This window comes from Mytilus edulis, chromosome 4 (genome assembly GCF_963676685.1).
Source record: "Mytilus edulis chromosome 4, xbMytEdul2.2, whole genome shotgun sequence".
NCBI classification, from domain to species: Eukaryota; Metazoa; Mollusca; class Bivalvia; order Mytilida; family Mytilidae; genus Mytilus; species Mytilus edulis.
Window position 1 is genome coordinate 18381207 of NC_092347.1, and position 25168 is coordinate 18406374.

General features: G+C 31.8%; 1 protein-coding gene across 1 annotated transcript in view; it reads left to right on the plus strand.

Moving 5' to 3' along the window:
• The window catches only part of LOC139519118 (von Willebrand factor A domain-containing protein 5A-like), an 82762-nt gene extending 69193 nt beyond the window's left edge, over positions 1 to 13569 (plus strand). Inside the window, exons 22-26 of the mRNA XM_071310934.1 lie at positions 333 to 422; positions 1743 to 1800; positions 7353 to 7422; positions 9866 to 10085; positions 10888 to 13569. Coding sequence (XP_071167035.1) covers positions 333 to 422; positions 1743 to 1800; positions 7353 to 7422; positions 9866 to 10085; positions 10888 to 11076 — 627 coding nt within the window. The 3' untranslated portion in view covers positions 11077 to 13569. The remainder of the gene's footprint in view (positions 1 to 332; positions 423 to 1742; positions 1801 to 7352; positions 7423 to 9865; positions 10086 to 10887) is intronic.
• Positions 13570 to 25168: the final 11599 nt, after the last annotated feature.

Here is a 25168-nt window from a genome sequence, read left to right on the forward strand (position 1 = left end):
GGTGTTCAACAATAGAATAACTGTAATAAAGTTTGACATAGTATTGTCCGGTCGGTGTTAGGGTATGATATATTTTGTATTTTCTTTCAGTTTTGCATCCGGACCCACAGATCAATTCAGAGTCAATGGAACCCGATGCTGCAAATGTGATGTTCAATGAACAGGTCCCAAACAGTGCAGGAAATATAACTTTATTTGTAAACAATAAGACCCTTTTAATATTGGCAAAAAATTAATGCACCAAAATGTCAACAATGTCAAACAATAGTACAACTGCGACTTATTGTACTGTCTGTGTTAATGTGTGATATATATTTTGTATTTTATTTCAGGGTTGCTTAGGGCCCGAGAATTCAATTCATAGGCAATGGAACCCGATACCGCAAATGGAATGTTCAATGAGCAGGACACTTACAATGCAGGTAATATTATCATTATTTGTTTACAATTAAGACCTTTTACAAAATGTAAATATTGACAAGAAATCATTTGGTACTCAACAACGGAATAACTACGACAGAACTTTGTTCAATTGATTTGTTTCAATTTTTTTTTTATGTCGAAGCGTTTATAGTCGACTATACGGTATGGGTTTTTCTCATTGTTGTAGGCCATACGGTTGTGTATACTTGCTTACATCCACTAAATTCTACCTTTGATAAAAAGTTTTCTCATTGGCAATCATGCCTCATCTCTATATTTTTTATATGATGTAGGTCTTCAACCAAACAATATAAAAACGAAGATTTGGTATGATTGCCAATGAGACAACTGTCCACAAAAGACCAAAATGACACAGACATTAGCAACTATAGATCACCGTACGGCTTCAACAATGAGCAAAGCCCATACCGCATAGTCAACTATAAAAGGCCCCGATAAGACAATGTAAAAAAGTTTACATAAACTTGTAGTTATACCATGTTAATAAATATTTTACTTGTTTATATATGTTTCTTAAAGAACAACTGCTAGTTATAGGTCGCAGGGATAGCCATATATTACCCCAAAAGCACTTATTTATTTGGCGATTCTGCATTCCTAGATTGCCATACTGTTTTCCTGCAAGATTATCACTTTTATAGGACAATAGGCTTCTAATGTCTTTTGTCTATGTAAGCTACTGACATATACACCTATTAGCATACTTTGTCGATTCATATAACATGTTTATATACAAATTGTTTAGAGATATTCAATATTTGACATTGCTTTCCAATTGACCCAGCTATTGGTATTACTTCTTTATCGAGATATTTTTTTCACTTGATCTTAATTCTTCGAGAATTTATTTTAACCCCTTTTTTGGCATGTATGGGCATTATTGTATTGATAACGTCAATACTGCAAAAAGTATCTCAATCTTTGTTTACCATTATTTTTCTTGCTCTGGGAACTTTTTTGTCAAGATCTTGGTACTCACAAGTTATGTACTGACGCCTTCTTTGCTGTGTTGTCTGTTTCTTGTATGCCTCGGAAAGGAATTGAATACTTTCTGTCATTTGAAGTTTTTGTGTTTGGGTTCTCAGAGAAATGGCAAGTTGTGAACTATCATAAATTCAGAATTAATTCAACGTTTGACTAATAAGGAAAGCCATATGTTTGCTCTTTGTTTGATTGGTAAAAATAAGGTCTACAAATTACTAAACTCTATCTGAAGTCATGCAATGCCATTCTATAATTAGTATATACAGTTTTTCATTAACATTTAAGTTTTCCATGTTATTTTTTCCAATCGACAGGGGACACATTTCCCACATCAATCTGCCAAAGCGCATGATGTAAGAAGTAGTGTTGATGGTAAGTTTCATGTATGTTAATTTAACAAATACAGTGGACTGTAAAAGAGGAACGAAAAATACCAGAGGGACAGTCAAAATCATAAATCGAAAACAAACTGACAGCGAAAATTGGCTATAAATGAAGACGACAAAAAACTTAAGAATAAGCAACACGAACGCCACCAAAAACTAGGGATGATCTCAGGTGCTCCGGAAGGGTAAGCAGATCCTGCTCCACATGTGACACCCGTCGTGTTGCTCATGTTATAACAAATCCGGTAAAATTGTCTAATGCGGTAGGTCACATTGATAAAAGGTAAGGGCATTGTAGTTACGACGTATGGAACATATCCGATATCATCTGTGAAACGGTTATTCCATAACGGTCAACCAACTCGTGATGGCGTCCATAAAATTTACGAAGTGATGATTTCAACTTCACCATTTGGAACTCTTGGTTTAATAGCTCCTTGTAAGCAGCAACCCTCTATCTAGAATATCATGTTAGGAAATACAATCTCGGGAAGATCGTATTAATTGGGAGATATATACCCTGTATGCAGGTGCTGCTGGAATGTTGCTACTTAGAAATGGAAAGAGAACAACTGGAAAGCTGAAATCATCTGTTTTGTCGTAAAGTTTTGTTTCCAACCGACCCTCATTGTCAATTTCTAGATGTAAGTCAAGATACGAGGCCGACTACGCGGTATCTGTTGTATCCTTTATCTTTAGTTCGATGGGATAGATGGGTTCAACATAGTCACCAAGTTTTTAATTATTTAGTGAGAAAGAATATCATCTGCATAGTGGAAAGTAAGTTTAATGATATTGCTAACTTCTTATCTTTTTCCAAAGAAGTTCCTGTATGAATTCAGCTTCATAATAATAAAGAAACAAGAAGAGGGGCACAATTGGTTTTCATAGGAATGCCGACAGTCTGTTGAAAAACACGTCCTCCGAACGTAACAAATATGTTGTCAATCAAGAAATAAAGCATCTTGATAATGTCAGTTTTAGAGAATTTTAGGTTTGCATCACTGTGATCCTTTACAAAGTAAGATTTTCCCTCCCTAAGACAAGATACGTGTATCTACGTTGGCCATTCTTTTTTTATGAAACAAAGTAATACCAACTCTTTCAATTTGTCTGTTAGTTTTGAATGAGGAATACTTGTGTAAAGTGTGGAAAAGTCAAATGTTTTAATACTATTGCAATATGAAAGAGAATTAGATTGCATGTTCTCTAAAAGATCTTTTGAATGTTTTAATAATTGGTCCTTCCACTAGAAACAAAAGTTCGTACTTTTTGGAGGGACAGGAAAAACTATTTTCTAAATTGATCATTTCAGTTGAAATATTTTGACAATGAAACAGATAGATAGAAAAACAGATGCTGCATAAATGTAAAACAAAGTACATTTGTAGTTTTATATATTTGATTTCAGTAGAATGCTGATGTAGTATCCATTTAATTAAAAAAGAATCAACATAAAAAAAACCCTCAAATTTGTTATGAAAATAATACAGTAAGTTAAGAAATAAACTCAGCGTTTTTACAGATATTTAAAATATGACAAGATGATCACAATAACCTTAACTGATATATCATTACTAGTTTTATCATTTTTATTTTATTTTTTATGTTTTTAGAGGGAGGGAGGGGTTCTTATATTCTGCTTTAACAAATACGGAATTCTTATAACTCCGTTCTCTCACGTTATAATTTCTTATTCGAGATTTATTATAGTCTACTCAAGCATGTACAAATTTTTAGTCAGTAAGTATTTCTAACTTGCTAGAAAATTCAAGGAAAAAATCCAGATAAAATGAAAAAAAAAAACAACATGCAAATTAAGCCCTAAAGTCACTATCAAAAATGGTTTCCATAAAACAAAATGATGAAAAAGGCTCGAGTTCAATGTTAACGAGGGGAAATTACCCCAATACGCTTCTTAAAACAGCACTTTACTTTCACAAGAGAGAAAGTGTAAAAAAAGACAAAACTGGTTGATAAGGAGATGATAGATGAGTACGATCTAGAATCTCCTTTAAGAACATCATTGTGAGAACCTTGTCAAATTAGGAAGTCACGATTTTAAGTATGAACGAAGTGATATTCTATCTGTCACTTCGTGAAGTTTAACTGCCCATGTTCGAAAATATTTTAGTTGATTGCTACTTGCCAGTCCGATGTTACCATTTAGTTCTGTTTAAAAAAATATCATTCCTAAACTACAATAGGATTAGGCTATTTCTGTCAAAGTCTTTATCAGTTTTAAGACAACTATAATTTGTGCGGTTTCAACTGATATTTCGAAAAGTAAGAAAAATCAGTAGACAGATTTGCATGGAAGAAATTGTCAGTCGAATCTTGTATAGGAGCCATTGCACAAAAATGACAATTTTTCCAATTGCATTTCATTTTGAGTATATGCTTACAGATAATAAACGAGGACAAGAAACAGCAACAACGAAAAGCTAGATATACAAATATTAGCTCTAATAGGTTTTGGATTTTCCGATATTTTGGCTTCGTGTATTACTGAAGAGGCATACCTTGGTTATTGAAAGTGCATCAGGTTCTGTACATTTGGTACCATTTATTTTGTAAACATATTTTTACTATTGTGGCAAAACCTATAGGAGATACAGAAAAAAAACGTCGAGAATGAAATGCATGGTTAGCAAGAAAATAAATAGATGTTACATTACTGAAATTGTCTGTCGATTGTTCTGTGAGTAAATGCTCCAATTAAAGAAGACATTATTGTTCAATAAACTGAATGTAACTTTTTTCCTTTGTTATACTGGTTATTTCAAGCATTTCTGTCAAGTTTTGAAATAATCAGTTCAATAGTTTGAGAAAAATCTAGTATAATGAAAGACGACATCAACAGCGATTCGAGCAAAATTTCTTCGACAAATCAAACCAAGCCATATTAAGATAGAATAGAGTGGGGACCAATAAATGATCAAATATCTATCTTATCTGCCTACAAACAGTTAAAAATGATACACAAGATGATTTTAGGAAGATAAATACCACTAATGGACCTCTTTGTCTTCTTTATAAGCTCTTATTTCCTCAAATTTCAACTTTTCAGGCCAATGAATAAAAATAATTGGGTAACTTTCACTCCTTTAAGGTAGAAATGTTATAAGAAATGAGTAATTTAAGCATTTTAGCAGAATGAACAATCCATATGAAAGTTTACTGTCTCCAAGGAGGTTTCAATAAGTCTTTACGTAAAAATTAAATGTATGCCGCGTTCCAGACAGCGACATAAAAGGCTTCTCTTTGAGTGAATACTTTGTCGTTACAGCATTAAAAAAAATTTCATGTTCTTGTACCTATATATTTATCTAAATATTTCCTAGGATAATGTTCTATCATAGCTGAATATAAGAAATAAGGAGAAAAAGCCCCCCCCCCCCCCCCACCCCAAAAAAAAAAAAAGACTATCAACTGAATATTCATGGTTGAGTCATATTTCAAGACAATTTTCTCATAAGATGTGTTTTGGAGACTCGATCCACTCAGAATATTTCATTTTTTGTAATATTTCACTTAAAAAGCAAGAAATTTTAACACATGAGATTACTCACAAGGTCAAAGGTGCATGTACTGCTTCCCATATTAGGTGTAATACCACCATTGATTTTCCCCTATTAGTCTTTGTTAAATTTGCACTTTTCAAAAAAATGTGCAGAATTTATCTTTGTTTCAAATAAAGAAATACTTGGCATGAGTAAAGTTTTATCCTGTCCAGTACTATAGAAAAAAAAAACCTAACATTTCATTGCATATACGAATACATTCGTTACAAGGCAGCATTCGCACCTGCAAAGTGGAAAGGGATTAACATAAGTTGCAAAACTTGTTTCACAATCAACTATAAATGTTTAAACTTAGCAATATGACCAGCAAGACAGGAGTTACAAATCTAAATATGAAGATGACTAATACATTTAATTACCCGTATTTTCCGTTTTATGCTATTGTCTTGAACAGTTTAGTAGACAAAGATGAATGTGAACAGTAAAATTAAACCAGCAGTTATTACCCGTTTAGACCTCAACTGTTTTTACCATGAATTGGTGGTATCTATTCGAATTGTCCGTCATCATACAAAATCTTTTATTTTAGTTTTCAGCTCAGAAACTACTAAGCCACATGTGTTGAAACTTACAATAATGATTATGGTAAATCGAAATCCTTTAAGACAAAACAAAGTAAAAGTGATAAGCAGGTTAGGTAATAAACACATTTATTCTAAAACTAGTTGTTGACATAATTCAGGCTATGTTCTTCATACATATTTTTGATGGTATAATACTAAAACCGTTACGGGAGAGATTTGCCTAATTTTCATATGATGAATATATAATCTTTCCGTCAGTCTTATTGCAGGTTGGATATGGCATGACAGTAATTGCTAGTAGTCCTTTGTTTATTTATGTATCATTGTCATTTTGTTTAGTTTTGTATGTTACTTATTCTAACATCGAAATCAGATTTCCTTTAAACTATGTTTTATTGTGTGTATTAATATGTGTTTGTTTATTCTACATTGGTTAGAGGTATGAGAGAAGGTTGGGATCTCATAGAACATGTTCAACCTCGTTACATTTTTGTGCGATCCAAATCAGGAATCTTTGGCCTCTGTATGTAATGTGTTTTTGATTTTGGTTCATTACTATGTTAATAAGTTTAGTGTGGTGTCCATTTTCTCTGCACTAGTACACAATTGTGTTTAAGAGCCAGCTGAAGCCTCCATGCGGATGCGGGATTTTCTTGCTGTGTTGAAGATATATTGATGGCTTTTTGCTGTTTTCTGCTCTTTGGTCGTGTTTTTGTTTCTTTGACACATTCCTTTTTTTCATTCTGAATTTCAACATTTATCCACCTTGAAATTTTCATAAAAATTTTAACAACCCATTTTTCGTCTTCAGATTGTAAAAATGGACAGTCCTGGTTACTTTAAAGGTGTATTGCATTTTTCCTGACATTAATAGAAAGTACGATTTAAATTTTTAATCGTTAAAAGTACCAGCAAGAAAGTTTTAATATTTAAAGCACCAACTCTAGATTCGTCGGTCAACTATTTAGAGAGGTTTAATGATATAATTAGTTTTGTCGCCCATTTTTGACATTTGTGCTATTTTTCTTTAAAATTTCAAATGACAGTGATTAACAGCAACGTGATAAGCAAGACAAGATTTAAAAATAAGCTGGAGGACTGAAATTTGGTCGGGATATCATCAGTGAACAGTAGCTCGCAGTTTCACTAAGTCTTGTATGCTATCTTTTGAAGGATATGAATATTTCATAAAGACTTTAACCAAAATTTAAAAATCGCACATGAATGTGACATTACCCATTTTTATGAAAATTTATACAGAATATACAGAATAATTTGACCTGAATGTTGGATTACCTAGCGTTATAAATACATCTACATCTATAATATGTTGGCACGTTACAATATTGAATATGTTGATGAATATTTTTTATAATACAATACTCATACTCGGTATAATTTTACGCGGTATTTTTTTTTTTATATTTTAGGAGATGGATCATGTAGCGCCAGTAAATATCGCAGGTGTGATCCAGAAGCAAAAACAACTATCCCGCACAGGTAATGAAACATCTCAGTGTATAATAAAAAAGAGATGTTTTTTTCTATTTCAAAAAATTGTTGAGTAGGAAATATTTGATATACCTAACACTAAATAAACTTCATGCGTCTGAAACTCTTTTTTATTGTTTAAATCAATATTTATTACATTAACATCAACATGCATTAATGATCTTAACAAAAACACTGGAAGTTCGGATTTTTCCAAATAATTTCAATGCTCTGTCACAATAAGTTTGCTTTGCGCAGTTTATATATAACCATTTTGGAATGCAATCCTAAATTTGAAGTATAGAGAAGGTACTAATCTAACAATTTTCCCATTTTGTCAATACCATAATGATTTACTTTTGAAATTCTTAAGAATTGAACTTCATTTTTCTTATCATGATTTCCTTGTTAGAGGATGGCTGCTAATAAATATTCAATTCAAATCGTTGAAGTTGAAATCATTGCTTCTTAAGTTTTGCGGATTCTATCATGAGTTGGTTGACCGTTATGGAAAATCCGTTTTGAAGATAATGTTTGATCCTAATGTCGTAAATACAATCCCGTTCCCTTTTCCCGAATGTAACCTACCGAATTAGATTTATTACCGTGTTTGTACTTAATCCAGCAACCCGACGGTGCCACATATGGAGCAGGATCTGCTAACTTTTTCCGGAGCACTTGAGATTTCCCTAGTTTTTGATAGGGTTCGTGTTGCCTAGTTTTCAGTTTTCTATGTTGTGTTTTGTGTTGTAATGTTTGCGTGTTTGTCTCTTTGACCATGGCATTGTCAGTTTATATTTCGATATGATTTTAAATGTTTCTCTAGTATCTTTCGGCTCTCTTTTAAAATGTACCATTAAGTTGTCAAATGTCATTTTAACCTAGTAACATGTTTGGTGAATTTGATTCACACATGATTCAACTGAATGAAAATGTCAAAAGTATACTTATTGCCAGCTTTTGTTTTAATTGCATACAAACTTGGTTTAACAGGAAATCCATTTTTATGAAATACTGCGTATCTTACAGTTGTTGAACGATATGTGAATGATATTGATATTAACAGGCTATTTAAACTTGTACTATTTATTGATCTGAAGAAACCAGGGATGGTGTAAGGTGTATCTATTTATCTAAGACACCACTCTCTTTCTTCGTTGTGATTTCACAGACTGTCGCTTTAAATAAATGCTAGGCAAGATGCGTAGTCTTTAGTTTTCGATGTTGTGTTTAATGTACTATTATTTGTTTGTTTGTCTTTTTCTTTTTTGGCCATTGCGTTGTCAGTTTATTTTTTATCTAATAAGTTTGACCGTCGATCTGTTGCTTCGATACGGATATGATTTATAACATACTTTCTTTAATTATCCGTTTATAGATTTAAAAACATTTCGGAACTAATGTGTTAGTTCTCTGAAGAAAAGTTGACCTTTTATGGATTTTGCAATTTTTTAAAGACATCTTTGATCATATAGCACTTCAACTGTTTCGGTTTTTAAACATTCTTTGCTTGGAATACTAGTATTTGGTTTTGAGCGTTTAGGATTCATGATATTTTTAATGTGTTGTTCTCGCTTTTTATAAAGAAGAACAAGTACAGAATTCAAACTTGGCATAACTAGAAAAATACTACCGAAACTGGACCTAACGTTCTTTGTGAACTCTATAAACACATTGATTTTTGTAAGAAAGGGAACACAAATATGATTAGAATAGACAAATCTTTTATAATTTCATATGCACTAATACTGGATTGTAATGAGTCCTTTACTTTTTCTTCGCTTCGTTGCGAAATTTGCCGAATCTATATAATTGTATGTAATTTAAACACATCAAGGATATGTTGTATGTATTGTAATCAGAAATCACTAAAGGCACAACAAACAGGTAGTTAGTGGTAAATGAAGTAAATATATAATGAAGAACAATTAGTGGGATTAAATTTGGACCAAACTAAGTGTTTTAGATTACGACTTTAATTTGATGCAATATAAGAACGGTTGAACAACATTTTTGTTTTCAAGTATGATATTGAGTTTACGGTAATATACTGACAATGTTATACAAAATACGACAGGTGCATATAGTTTGGCGGTATATTAAAAGCAATATCGAGATCTTTTGTCTTTTCACCCTTGAAAATAAACTTATCATAGATACCAGGACTAAATTTTGTATATACGCCAGACGCGCGTTTCGTCTACAAAAGACTCATCAGTGACGCTCGAATCCAAAAAAGTTAAAATGCCAAATAAAGTACAAAGTTGAAGAGCATTGAGATCCAAAATTCCTAAAAGTGTTGCCAAATACAGCTAAGGTAATACCAGCCACATGAACATGTATATAGTAACCAACTAGAAATCATCTTATCAAGAGTAACATAGCTTCATTCTGTGATTGTTTCAATAACCTTCTTGTTTAACCTTGTATGCTATTTATTTTATCCTAACAGTTCCTCAAACGGGAATTATGTTTGTAATAACATGTATGCATATGGAGCTCAAAGGAGAAATGTCGAGATGGAAAACTTAGCTGAAACTAAAAGAAAAGCATCAGAAAACATGATGATGTGCATTGTGTCACTGCAAAATTTTGATGGTTCGTGGTCCGAATTATCTGAGCTGGAATCAGTGCTTAATATGGCACAAAAGGATCTGGATGTTAAATATAAGGTTTGTAATTAAATTTCAACAAGGATCTATAACTGTTAGTTTTACAACCGGAAACGATCTTGGGGGTTTAAACAAGTGCAAATTGATTGTCAAAAATTATTATTCCCGTCATTCCGAAATGTCAACGAAAAAATTTAGTCTTGGGATTACAAGAACATTTGCTTATCTAGGTCGAATACGATATCACGAGTGAGTGAACATTATTGTTGGGTCCCAATTTCAAAATATCTGTTAGCTGCTATTCTCAAAATTACCAACTGTTTTTTATAAATGCATTTTATCTAAGTGAAAAACAGATTATTCATTAGACGTTAAATTTCATGTAAATCGAAATCAGTAAAATTTGATACTCCACCAACATGTATTGCTTTGTTTTGCATTATTCATTGTCATTTGTGTTATATAATGCAGCGATGTATGACACTTGGATCGACCTGAATATTTTTGCTGTATTGGTTGTGGTCATGGTTGACGGTTACACGGTGACCGATCGTTGTTAATTTCGTAGTCATTTGGTCATACCATTTCTTCTTCTTTTTTTGGTGTTGTGTCATATATACATTCTTACTGTACTGGATTCTAATATATCTCATTTTAAGTAAAATTGTTTTTTTGCTGAATATTAAATCTACAGAAAAAAAGCAATGTTTTTTCGGGGTTGTCTTTTTGGGGGTAACGCTGTTATGCCACAAACGAGGATATCACTACAGTCTGTTGAAAGTGTCTTCTGTTCCGTACAGTTTTCGTTTAAGGATGTTTACAAGTTGCTATTTATGTACATGATAACAAAAATCTATTTCAGGGTAATATTTGGTGTACAGCAATAGTTGCTGCTTTTCTGGAGAAGAATTTTGGTAAAAGTAAGTCTGAATGGGAGATGATTCATAACAAAGCAATCACATGGCTAAATGCACAAAACAGAGGAGGAAAAAGTGTCACTGAAATGATGCAAGAAGTCAATAACATTATAAAAACTCCTTGGTTTGTTTAAATGTGCTCTGGCCTTAATTTACCAAGTTTGTGCTGGTGCTTTTTAAACTTTAACATGTACCATTTGTATCATGCTTTACTTTGCTTTGTTCAATTCTGATTTTTTTATTACTACTATTTATATGATGTATTTGATAAAACAAATTGTTAAGTTTGTCATTTTTTGAGTTAACTGGTAGAGCAGCCATTTGTACAAGGATAAAATTGCGTATTTGCATAATATCAACGTGTATTATAATTGTGCATTAGAGAAATAAGATAAAGTTTTGTTGTTATCTTCATTCTGTTATGTCTTTGTTTTGAATATATATGTTAAAAAGTAAATAATTGGAAATGTAGAATTTCCTATAGCATATGTGTCCATACGCGACTTTAACCTTCTAATAAATCTATGATTTTTTTTTTAATTTTTATTTCGAACTGTTTAAGTATAAACATGACATACATACAATATATACATTGTCATTGTAATAAAAACATTTTAATTGACATTTTCTATAGAACAGATGAAAGAAAAAAGTAAAAAATGTAATAATTAATAAATAGATAGAAAGGAATAATTAACAGACAGTATATAGGAGTTGAAAATAAAGAAAAGAACAAGAAAACAAAATAAAATAAAAATTGTCTGGTTGCATCTCTATCTGTATTTTCAATTGTCTTAAAAAATGTTACATATTCAGGATGAAATTTTTTGAAAAATTAACTACATGTATATATATTTCTTTTGAAACAGTCAGCAACACAGATCGAGTATAGGTAAATGTGACAAATAGTCATTTTGGAATGCAGTTACGATACTGTTGTCAGGTCATTAAGAAAGACATATGACGACCATTTTCACTGAACAACTACACATGTGTATATAAGGGACAAATGAGGCCCAACCCCCGGATGCGGGATTTTTCGCTGCGTTGAAACCTCTTTCGTTGCTTTCGCCTGTTATCTGCTCTTTGGTCGGGTTGTATTTTCTTTGAAATGTTCCCAATTTCCATTCTCAATTTTTTTAACATGTATTCAATAACAGGTTTTAAAAACTTTCCATATATTTCACTTTGAACTATAATGGTTTACTTTTACAAATTGTGACTTTGATGGAGAGTTGTCTTATACCACATATTCATTTATTTTTGTTATGGCTATCATACCCTCTATTTTACACACATCCTTCAGCTTTATTTTAATAATGAAATAATGTAATGGTTAATTCTTAATTGTAAGAACTGTTTTTCAATATCGTTTGTAACAGCAAAAGGCAGTTTGAAAATATGTTTCCAGTTCAGATTCTCTCCACCTAAAATGTTAATCAGAAAACTCAGTACACAATCTTTTGGTCATTCATGGTTTAAGTAAAATGTAGACATGATTGTATAAAAGTACGTCCCTTTAGTAAAAGATTTTGATGCTTCTTTCACTGCCGAAATTACATTGGCAAGTTTATTAAAAAAAATTGTGTTAATGTGATAGGTTTTCTTTGTCAAATGAAAGGTCAATTTAATTTTTGTATATAAGTTCAATTGTATTCTTGATAAAATACTGATTTGTGACTCATCTTAATACTATTATTTAGACCAAGTTGATTTGATTTAAATGAATCATTAGTGACGTTTTTCTCTTTTTGAATACTCATTTACCAGGATCATAGTACATCTCTCCAAAAATAGTCCTTAACTTTCTTATAAAGTTGTCTAATACAATCAACACCACAAATGAACACTTTTTTATATCTATATTTGACATTAAAATATTTTCCATTCACTCTCATTTGATTTTAGTACAGTAATAAACATCTTTAAATCAAGCTCATGTATTCTCTTCACAATATCATCTGAAGGGTTTGGCAGAGAAGTAATACAATGGTTTACAAAAGTTTAGACTAGAATTAATATTGTAATCAGAGTTATTCGACCTTTCACAGTAAAATCCATATAATCCTTATTTAAAGTATTTTCATTCTGTACAATTTTATCAGAATAGTTGATCTATTTTTTTCAGGATCTACATCAAAACGGATAAATAGTAATTTAGAAATTTAAAATTAAAAAAAATCTAAAACAGATGTCTATTCTTATTACCCGAACCCAAATAAATTGTTTCTTAGTGAATTTAATATAAAGTCCAGATATTTTTGGCAAACCATTAGAATTAATAGTGATTACTACAGGAATTTGTCACTCCCATTCAAAATCAAAGAATTATCATCAGTAAATTGTGTCAATTCGTTTTCAACCATGTTACTTTGGTACCACAAATATTTTTTTGTTTACTTATATTGACAGATACAGGTATAATACATCTTTTTCATTATTATTTCTTTCATTCAGCATTCGGATAAAGTAATCATTCTTATATTTTAGATTTTTAGATTTTTTTTAATGTTTTTGTTAATATATATTCTTACATGTGTGTATCAATTGACTTCTGTTAGCATTGATATTGAAAATCTGTGACAATTTCTATCCTTTTTATAAACAATAAATTATATATTATCATGGTTATTTGTAAATGTATGATTTATTTGGCGATAAATGATACAGGTAATAAATTAAAACCAGGATTAAATGTTGTACACACGCCAGACGCGTGTTTCGTCTGTAAATACTAGAGGAGCTTGATTCAAACCCAGCCACATTCATCATGTGCCTGTGCAAAGTCGGGGGGGGGGGGGGGGGGGAATGTTATTCGACAGATGTTGTTTGGTGCTGTATAATAAAGGCAACAGTACTATAAAGCTGTTCGAAAGTCATTAATCGATTGAGAAAAAACAAATCCCGGTTACAAACTAAAACTTATAAACTTAAACACATAAAATATAAGAGGAAAACAACGAAACAGCAGAAGCACTAAAAGAGGGACGAAAGATACCAGAGGGACAGTCAAACTCATAAATCGAAATAAACTGACAACACCATGGCTAAAAATGAAAAAAGACAAACAGACATTTATTTGTGACAAACAATAGTACACATGACACAACATAGAAAACTAAAGAATAAGCAACACGAACCTCACCAAAAATTAGTGGTGCTCCGGAATGGTACAAACTCAAAACGACAATGCAATACACAGAGAAACAAACTATAAGATAACAATTTTCCCGACTTGGTACAGGACGTTTTAAGTACAAAATGTTGGGCTAGAAATCTCCCGTTTTTATGGCAATGTTAAATATAACGATAAAATGACAACATTACATGACAGGACTACAATACAAATAAAAGGAAAAACATTCAGGACAGAGAAATACACATATTAAAGATGCAATAGAACATTATGAAATGTAATTCGTTTTTATTTTTCATTCATTATCATGTATAAACAGGCCGTTAGATTTCTCGTTTGAATTGTTGTACGTTTGTTATTTCGGCGCTTTTTATAGATGACTATGTGGAATTGGTTTACTCATTGTTGCAGGCCTAACGTTGACCTTGTGTAATTAATGTGTGTCTATAAGTCTCTTTCAGTGAGTTGACTCATTGCCAATCATATATTGGAAGCCAAATAAAGTACGAATTTGAAGCACATTGAAAACCCTAAATTCCGAAATTGTGCCTAATCATTAATGCAATATTAAATGATCATGCATTATGTTTTTATTGTGATGCAATTTTGATTTAAAAAAACTTTACTAAAATTATTTTCAAATTAAAGAACATCACATTCACAACTTTTTTTTTTATGTCAGTGATGACCTTTTACGATGCCAATATACAGACGTCAACAGATTGTAGATCCATGAAAGTGATTATGTATATAACAATTATATTTAGTTTGCCTTTAATTTACTGATTACAAAATCAATATCAATACCAATAACAACAATATTCAAAGATCTAATGACATTTTTAGAGTAAGTTTATTAAGGGAACGGTAAGCAACATCTCCGTAAAATGAGGATATGCTATCCCGTTTGAAATAAGTTTACTACAGTTACAACCGAACTTTACAAAAAAAACCTTTATAACTTTGAAAGAATTTAAGTAAAAGTTTTAACTAATTTGTGGTTACGAAATTCCTTACTTAATAATTACCAGTAATTCATAGATTACGTTCGTTAATACAGACACTAGTACAGCGAACGATTATTGCCGATGTCAGTTAGAACAACCCTTTACTTGTCGCCAAAATACACAGTAACTAACAACCATAGGTCACCGTACGGCCCTTTATTAATTAGCAAAGACCATACCACATAGTCAGCTATACAAGTCCCTAAAATGACAAATGTAAAACAATCCATACGACAAATCTAACGGCCTATTTATGAACAAAATAATGAACGAAAAACAAATATGTGTCACAGAAACAAGCGACAGCTTCTGAATTATAGGATCTTGACTCGTAATAGACATATACAGAATGTGTTAGGCTTAAACAAGTTTGTTAACATCAAACCCGCAACCTGAGATGGAACAGGGGTGTTATAGTATATAATAATTACAATATACTGAGTCTGGAGCAGAAACATGCGGTCGACCTATATAAAAAAATTCGAAGTGTAAATAGTAAATCTATGTCTATCTATCAGCCGGTGCTGAGGTTTTTCTCTTCTCGATTTTTGTGATTTAAATTTTTACCCATGAGAAAAAAATAATGCCATTTGTAAACAGAAAATTTTCTATTCCTTCAATACATTTCACTCATACTTCAGCATTTTGTGGCATGTTCACTGGAGCTGATAAGGACCACAATCTGGCAGCAAAGTAAGTTCACATATGTTAAGAATTAAATTTAGTTACAAAATATGTGAAATATTCAGAAAATTTTACAATAATTCCATGTAACTCATACCTTAAAGACATCAAGGATAGTTATGAAAATAAAGTGTGATATGATTGTCAATGGCATCTCCATAGAGACCAAATGACATTCAATCATAATGATTTAACCAGAGGATATTATTATGTGGCATGACTAAAGATCAACCATCTTGTTTGTAAAAATGAATTTGAAATGTATCAAATTGCATAATATGTAAAAAGGATTTATTGCTTCCAAAAAAATAATTTATGCTTCTTATTTCTCTATTTGTGTTCGAAACTAATAACTTGTGTTTTGTTGTTTTATACAAATACATTGTAACATGGGAAAATACATACAAATATCCTACCTGTCACACCTGTCTGATGCCATTTTTAAATACTTTTACAGATTTGAAATTTTCCTCATGTTGTTCTTATTTTTCTATTTCAGATTTTTATAGATTGGTCTCTGTAATTGGACAATGTTTACAATGACTCAATATAGATAGTGTTTTCCCAATATTATCGTCATCAGTGACATTTAAATGCAAAGCAGTTTTCAAATTCTATTTGAATATGTATGTCATCCATTGCAAGTGTGATTTTTGTTAGATGAACCATAAACTATGCATTTCCTATTGTTGATTTAAAAAAAAGATTTGTTCCACAGATTACCAGTCATCATTTTCTTACGTGTAACAATATTTAATGGTTTTAATATCACCATCAAGGACTATATGTATTAATAAAGAAGAAAACGTACCTCTCATCATAAATATTAGAACATGATATAAAAAGGATATCGGTTTCTCATACTATTTACTTAGTAAGAGAGGGTTCAAGTGTTTAAACTTGGTGTTGAATTTTTGTCGAAAAATAATATCTGAAGATTTCGTTGAATCATCTAGCCCGTGGAGTTTAATAAAAGAAATAACTGTGATTCATGAAAATACAGATTTTAAACTTTCTTAATTATAATACTATTTATTGAACAGGTGAGCACAACCAACTTTTTAAAATCAAACTTAAAATTTTATCACATAGGAGACACTGTTTTTACTATGGTAACGTAAGTACTTGAAGATTTTGATTACACAAGGAAGTACTTCATCTCTATAGTTTTATATTGATTTGAAACTACAGTTGGAAAATATGCGTTTCTTCATAGTTTCGTGCATGATACCTGTTTATTTATGTCAAACTGTGTTTTCAAAATGCAACATAACATCGGACATATTAGGATATAAGGAAGCCCAGTGTAAACATCAAAGATTAACATCTGTTCCGATCAATCTTCCGCCTGATATAAAGAAATTGGATTTAAGTTTTAATAATCTGACCAAACTGGATGCCAACATTTTTCTCAGATATACGTATCTAGAAAAATTATTACTTAATAACAACATAATAAGACAGTTGAACGAAAAGGCGTTCAACGGATTATCCTCACTAAAATATTTGTCTATGTCTAAAAATTATCTGAATATAACTGAGACGTATCCCTCTGAAGTTTTTGAGTCCTTAAAGAATTTATTAGTTTTAGACATCAGTAGAAATATGCAAACATCAGAATTCTACCCGTATACAATCCCCGTTGATGAATTATCTAACTTGCGTGAACTGTCAATTGATCTTTTGTTTAATGCAACAGTTGGACAGCAATTCAGAAAACTATACAATTTAAAAAAGTTGACATTTGATTATTATCATGTTAATTTTTTATACAATGGAACATTTTCAGAAATGCCGGTACAAATTCAGGAATTCCACATGACGTCTTGTAAAGAATTTGTTGTTGTCGAAGTTGGTGTTTTATTTCCATTTCCGCATCTAAAAGTGCTAAATCTTACTAACTCCAATATTAACTTAACACAGGCACTACAACTTTTACGTCCGTTTCAGAATAAATCAATGGATGCAATTCTATTTCGTGGGATAACTCATGCCGATTTTAAACACGGTCTGGATTCGGTTATTCTTACACCAGAGATGATGAGGTATATATCGACTATCTGAATAAAATATTTAGACTTATCTGACAATGAGATAATATTGGTTAAAAACAGATCACTAGTTTTGTTTCAACATCCAGAGTGCTTTGAAAATGTGATGGTGTCGGCCAATAGTTTTGGTTTAGATAATTGGGCACTCGATTTTTTAATCTTTGTAAGAAAGATGACCAAGATAAAAGTATTTGCTTTTTCATATTTCCCTCTTAGATTCAAGAATCCAATTTTGCTAGATGTAATAACAATCAATAATCAAACAAGAGTTGAACAAGTTCAACGCAAACATACAAACAAAATACTTCCTATCACAGTAACATTACCAAATGACAAAATTCAGTTTGTGAGAATAACTCATCTTATGGCTACAATGTATTTTAAGGAAATTAGAGTGATAAACAGTTCCCTTCGTCACCTTGAATTGTCTTACTTTGAATCAGACGTATTTCCAATTCTAACTTTTGAGGGATATAATAGTTTGAAACATTTAGATTTGTCAGGAATAAGTTCAGATATTACAATTGGAGTCGGGAAAATTCCACTTTTAATTCACCTTCAAACTCTTATCATAAAGGACGCAAAGCTGTACAACGTTTTACAAACTAATATGACAACATTTAGTTTTTGCCCAAATATGATTAATTTGGATATATCACATAACTATATCTGGAAAATAAAAAGCCTCAGAGAGCTCCGCAATCTTAAACTGCTAAACCTATCTCATAATCTGCTTGATAATGTTCCAAACATTGTTTCCAAGTTGGAAAACATCGAAGAACTCGATTTGTCGCACAATCAAATAACAAATGTTGGGAAACAGACATTCGATTGGATGGATTCTCAGCATAAAAAACTTGGAACTTTTAAGTTATATCAGTCAGGAGTCTACTTCGTCATAATTATCTCCCTATTACGCCAGTTCAGTTTCACAATCGTAGAAATGGAAGCCATTGTTGGGATGACGCGCTACCAATTTTGCTAATGGAAACCGATAAATTTATCTACATTGCACCATTACGATCCTTATATGTCAGTTGTATTTTAAAAGACAAATGTATCAACTAGCTAATGAGCATCAGTTAATGATCTTGTCTGCATTGATTCAATTTAAAACTATTGTCTGATCGGTTGTCAGGTGGAATTTTCGAAAATTCATGAACATTTAAAAAAAAATTCTAATTAAAATTTCGTGGAAGGGCAGACTAGATATTTTTTAGTGTATAAAGACACACAATTTTTTTTATTTTTTCAAAGATATGCATTTTCATCATCCAACTTGAAAGACTGTCGTCAAGTACTTTCAGTAAAAAAATAGCTATTCGAACACACCTTCTCTGTTTTTGTGACTCATTAGATAGGTATTTCACTTGACCCATATATTTCACCTTTTAGTACTGTTATTTTTTTGTGTTATAAAGTCAATCTGTAGCTTTGATATATAAAAATAATAGAATCTGAAGCGAGACGATGTATGAAATAATCTTACTTTGTACGATATCAAGACAAAATATTCAACTCAAACACGGCCTAACATAAAAAGGTGCACTCGATTTTCTCTTTCTATATAATTGTTACCCATTTGTTGGAATTTTTTCTTGAGTCACATAATGGAAGGGCAGACACGAAAATTTTTGAACTATTAGATTGATATGTTTTCCGTCCATTGTAATTTTTTCAAAAAAATCGGAGGTTATGTATTTCCTTCATCCAACTTGAAAGATACCCATGTCGTCGACTTGAAATCTAATTGTTTTGCTTAACTATGTACTAGATAAATTAAAAACTTATGCAAATGGTGTTTTTAAAGTAAAACCACTCGTAATTGAGAAGAAATTTGTAATTTTGTTTGTTTTTATTAACTTTTAAAATGTTTGTCACTATAGTAAACAATACAGTACACATTTATCGCCTTCTCTAACAAAGAGCTTCGATTCTTTTGTTCTATTTCAACCGGGTTTCCGACTGATGTCTCAGTGATAATTCATTAATTTGTTCATGTCAAACAATTACATTTCCGCGTTGGATTTTGATTACTAAAGTTAAGTTAGATAAAAATGGTAACTTCTCTTGTTGGATTGCTTCACGTATCGAAATGAACTATACCGGAAATGTCGCTGAAGACTTTCACCATTATTTCATTAACTGTGAAAGTACCGTATGGTTAAAATTAGTCGTTACATTAATGGTTTCTGTTTTATCAAGTTTGATTTGTATTACGCTACTGTACAATTTCAGATGGAGAATAATCTTCTTTTTCTTCCGAAATTATCGGAGGTTTGCATAGAAAGGTCTCGAGCTAACCTTTGATTATGATGTTTATGTCTCATATTCAGATTACTGTGTTTGTTTTGTAAAAGAATTACAAGGAAAAATAGAAAACGTATGGGGATTTAAAATCTGTATAGAAGACAGAGATTTCATCATAGGTGAATCGATTGCGACAGAAAGAGCTACACCAATTAACAAATGCAGACACATAATATTTATAGTCTCGCCTTCTACTGTCGAAAATGAATGGAGCCGTTTTGAAATCGAGCGAGCAAAGTATGAAAAGTTTTCAAAAAATCTGCAGACGATTGTTGTTATAACAAAAGGTATCGCTTTAGATAATATTCCTGTTTCATTTTCCATCATTTGGAAAGATGTACTTCTTATCCAGTGGCCAGTTGAGAAGGATGAAGTTCAAATGGCTTGGAAAAAACTTCGACTCTGGAAGTAGTGTTAAGATACCAGTGTCAGCCTTTTAAATACAAACATATGTGCATAAAAGGGACACTAATAGACATGATAGAAGGGAAACGTTTAAGAAATCATCAAATCCGTTTGTACATTTTATTTCAATGCGCTTTCATCTAAAAGCTCTCTTTCGCTTTGCTATGTGATTCTAAGCTGTTATGTAATAATGGATAGATGAGTTTAATATAGTTATATGATAGATATAACTTCAATTTTAATCATAATAGTTTTAGCAATATATGTGTTCTTCGGATTAATTGAAAACCACATTTTTGAACTTTTAAAATGCAGAAAAGTATTTTTTAGGCACTCTAGTTTTAGGAGGGAGGCAGTTTACGTTTTACTAAAGGAGATGTTTTTAGAAGTTACAAATTCGTTTTGTTTTACTTATTGAAGAGTAAATTGAAATTGTTAAAATTTGTTGTATTGTTATTCGAGTCATCGGGGGATCTTTTGTATACGAAACGCGCTAATGACGTACACAATATTTATATTGCTATTATTGTGGGGTTTATTCACCTTTTATTTTTTTAAGTTTCAAGGAAATTTACAAGACCGACAGCTTACGAATTTTAGTCAATGATAAACCTGCTATTGCATGATATCCTAATCAGTTGAAAGTAATTATCAATGTTTTTTTAGAAATAACAGGTCGGATGCAAAAAAAAAACAAAAAAAAACAGGCGAAAGATACTAGATCGACATTCAAACTCGAAAATAAACCGACAACGCCATGTTAAAAACGAAATAGACTAACAGACAAACGATAAAACACAATACACAGCATAGCAAACTAATGAATGGGGGTAACATGAATCCTTCAAGAAACGGGGGTGATCTCAGATGCTCTAGAAGGGTATGCATATATAACTCCACATTTGGAGCACGATCTATTTCTTCCGAAACACATTAAATCGAGCTTGGTTTTCGGTTGAGTTCGTATTATATCAGTCTTCAGTCTTGTAAGCGGTGATTTATTTTTGGAATTGTTTGTCCTTTTTGTTTATGCAATGGCATTCTAAGTATTCCTTTGACTAATGTTTCTTTTAGTTTTAAATGTCCGCTCGGTATCTCCCGTCTCTTTTTTCTAGGATTGTGACTTATTTCGTGTATCCAGGATATTTTCCGCTTGGTATTTTATATTCAATTAATAAAAAACACTTTACAAATTGTACAAGCTTTACTATATCTTCATGAAAGGAAAAGCACTGTTTTGTTTTTAAATACATTGTACAGTTAATGAAAATATGGTTAAATTTAGGACCAATTCACAATATTATTCTATTTAGCCTATTTGCTTATTATTGACCTAGTTGATATTATACATCACACACATAAGTGTTTGTTTTATTTTTATCCGTATTCTATATTATGAATAATTCAGTATATCGCGATGTTAATAATTTCATAAAATGCTTTAAGTTTAAGCTGGGGTCACACATTCACAATTTTTCTACCGTCCTTTACAGGACCATTCCCGATTAAAATTTGTCAAACGTCTAGTCAACATCCTGTGAATTGTGGATGGAAATTCAAACCTTAATTAAAATTAAAAAAAATAATTTAATCACGACAACAATCAGATATTGTTCAGGAAAATCGATATCTAACCGTTTCCAAGCGAATTTATCCCGATAATTCAATTCTCAATCCCCCTTTACTCCGATTTGTATCTTTCGCCTGTTAAAATTCGACCGAGTCTGTCACGACTGAGTCTCGATTCTACCGAATGTAATCCGACAAGGTTAAGATAGTGACCAGACAGTGAACCGACGCTGACGGAAGGAATCCGTTCGAAAACAGTCGGCATACTCGGGATGATCAGGTACTGTGGGAACGTAGTCTTATCGCGGTCCGCTCTTTCGCATTGCAAACGGCTTTGTCTGGTCTCTTTCGTACTGTATTCTGTAATTGTCGGGACTCTGATGTGGGTATCATTGACGAAGTTCGTATTAACAACGGGACTGTTCCTGAACGTATTAGGCAAAAAAAGATCTGGATGCAATCTGAACTCAATCGGCAGAAAAAACAGCAATGAAAAGGTTCTCTAGATTGTTCCCCTTCGACAAGACACCGTCAAAAATACACAGAACATTAGAACACAGAATGTTAGAATTTTCACGACATAGGCACGATTGTAATCCGACTAAACAAAATCGGCTGAGTTTCCCCGAATGTTATGGGACGCCCCGGACTGTCGGATTGCTTCGCCAAGCTATTCGGACCCCTCCCGACCCGTGGAAATTTGTTACAAACTTAAACGACTGCGTTCAGACAATAATAGGACATTCCAGATAATTGAGGATAGTAATCCGACTTTTTTCACTTTTCGTGTCGTAGCAATGTCTGATCTCATCCGGGAGCAATAATCGGCAATGTGTGAACCCCGCATTAGTGAATTGTACGTTTCTTATTTATCTATGTTTTTATTTGTCTAGTATCCCGTAATTACAACTGTACCTATTATCATCCTGACGGAATTGGTATTTACGATGGTTTTCCTTCATCCTAAAGAGATTCAGTTTGTCTTCTCCACCCCAAGACAGTTATCAAAATTACATGGTTTTAACAAACTTAAAAAAGAAAACCAATGGGAAATTTAAAGATATGCTTTCCTTGGATTTCGACAAAAATAATCATATCAAAGTTAAAGGAATGCTTCAACGAAGAGAAACATGTGTTTTTAAACACGTCTCATTTACATAGCTCATGTATATTTATTTAGTATCCACTTTAAAACTTATATCTCTAAATCGTAGTATTTATTGTTAAACAATAATGACACCATAAAAAAATTAATATTGCAAAATAATCGTTCCATATGCATACACTTTATTGGGGTGTAAAAGCGTTGACCGAAGTACATTCGAAAGCGAAAGCGCTTCATTCTAAAAAAAAAGTGCGCAAGGTTCAACGCTTTTACAACCCTTTGAAGTTACAAAAATAAGCATTCAATACTTATAGTTACATTGTTTAGCTAGGATCATAAAAACACAATTTTTATCAAGTTTTTATTTAATTTAAATGTGCACTTTCAGTGGGACCTTGATCGTGTCATCATAAATGATAAATTTTATTGTGTAATGCAGTTGACTAAGGAAGAACGTGAGATTTCAGTGTAGCCAATCAGAATAACGTATTATGATGAAACATACATCTAATGTTATTATTGTAGAATAATTGGTTTATTCTCATCTTTTTCAGTCAGTACCTGCTAAAACTGTTCACACGGGTCATGTTGTAGTTCCGATTACATGATTTTTGTTACGTATTCTAACGATTCAAACGACTGCTGTTATTAAAGCTACTGGTATAAGTATGCAGATTTATAAACTGCTATGTTTATTGAAAATGTTTGATGAATAAAACCATGACAATCAATTATCCACGATTATACACAACTAATGGTATATATCAACATGCATATTTGTTTTGTCTTATGAGTGCAATACTGTGATCTATTTTAAATCTGAGCTGATTTATAATGGCACTTTACAGAAGTTACGCTTGATGATTTATAAGATTTAAACTTATCATGCACACCAGGTGACAAAATGTGTACGCTAGACGGGCGTGTCAGTTTTAAATGACCTGTCAGTGACACTCGAATTAAACAAGTTCAAAATGCAAAATAAAGTACGAAGTTGCAGAGCATTGAGAACCCAAAATTTCGGGATTTTTTTGTGAATATTAAATGCATTATGTCATTGTTGTACAATTTAATTTCAATTTTTTTTCTAAAATATGTTGACGGTTAAAAAATACAGGAAATTTAAGTTTGATCAATAGTAACGGATTTCAATCAATCTTCAAGAGAAATTTTATTTAAATTGTTTCATTCTAATGAAACTACGTTTGTAACGTTCATTTTGATTGGATAACGTCACTTATTTACATGGCATCAATTGACAATTGATGCTATGGAACGTACGCGCAAGCGCAGACGGCATATGACAGATTTTAAATACACGTTTTAACGTTGTTTTCTGTCAGTTTTATTAGAATGGAGATAACAATATTGTATTTTAAGCTCCGACTGCATCAATTGGGGATTTGATAGTCGCAAATACCCGTTTACTGTCTCCGCTAACGCGTCGCCAGTAAACTTAATTTGCGACCATCAAATCCCAATTGATGCCGTCAGAGCTTAAAATACAGTACAGTTATCTCCTAATTCAGTTATTTTTTAAACAGATAAAGAGACAGAATACAATTAAATCATCGAGTACACTTCATTAGTTTCAGTCAAGTGGAGCACTGTTTTTTTATGTTGATTTTAATTAAAAAATTGTTGCAAATAAACTACAGAAGTTTGTTTTTGTTAGCTCAGGATGTTTTTAAATTGCTGACCCAGGAATTTGTCATCATAATTTCAATGTATGTCTGTCGAGTTATGTTCTCAATTATATACTCATTATTAGATAAGAAAAAAGAACAAAAAAAGGAGGCATAACCTGGCTTGGTTTATTTATAATTTCTCACCTTTAGGGATTAATTACATGGATCACATTGATTGGGTTTTACTGAAAAGAATATTCATGTACACACACAAAATAAGGAAGAAGCCATGTATTTGGAACTCCCGATACAGTAGGTTGTACTATATGAC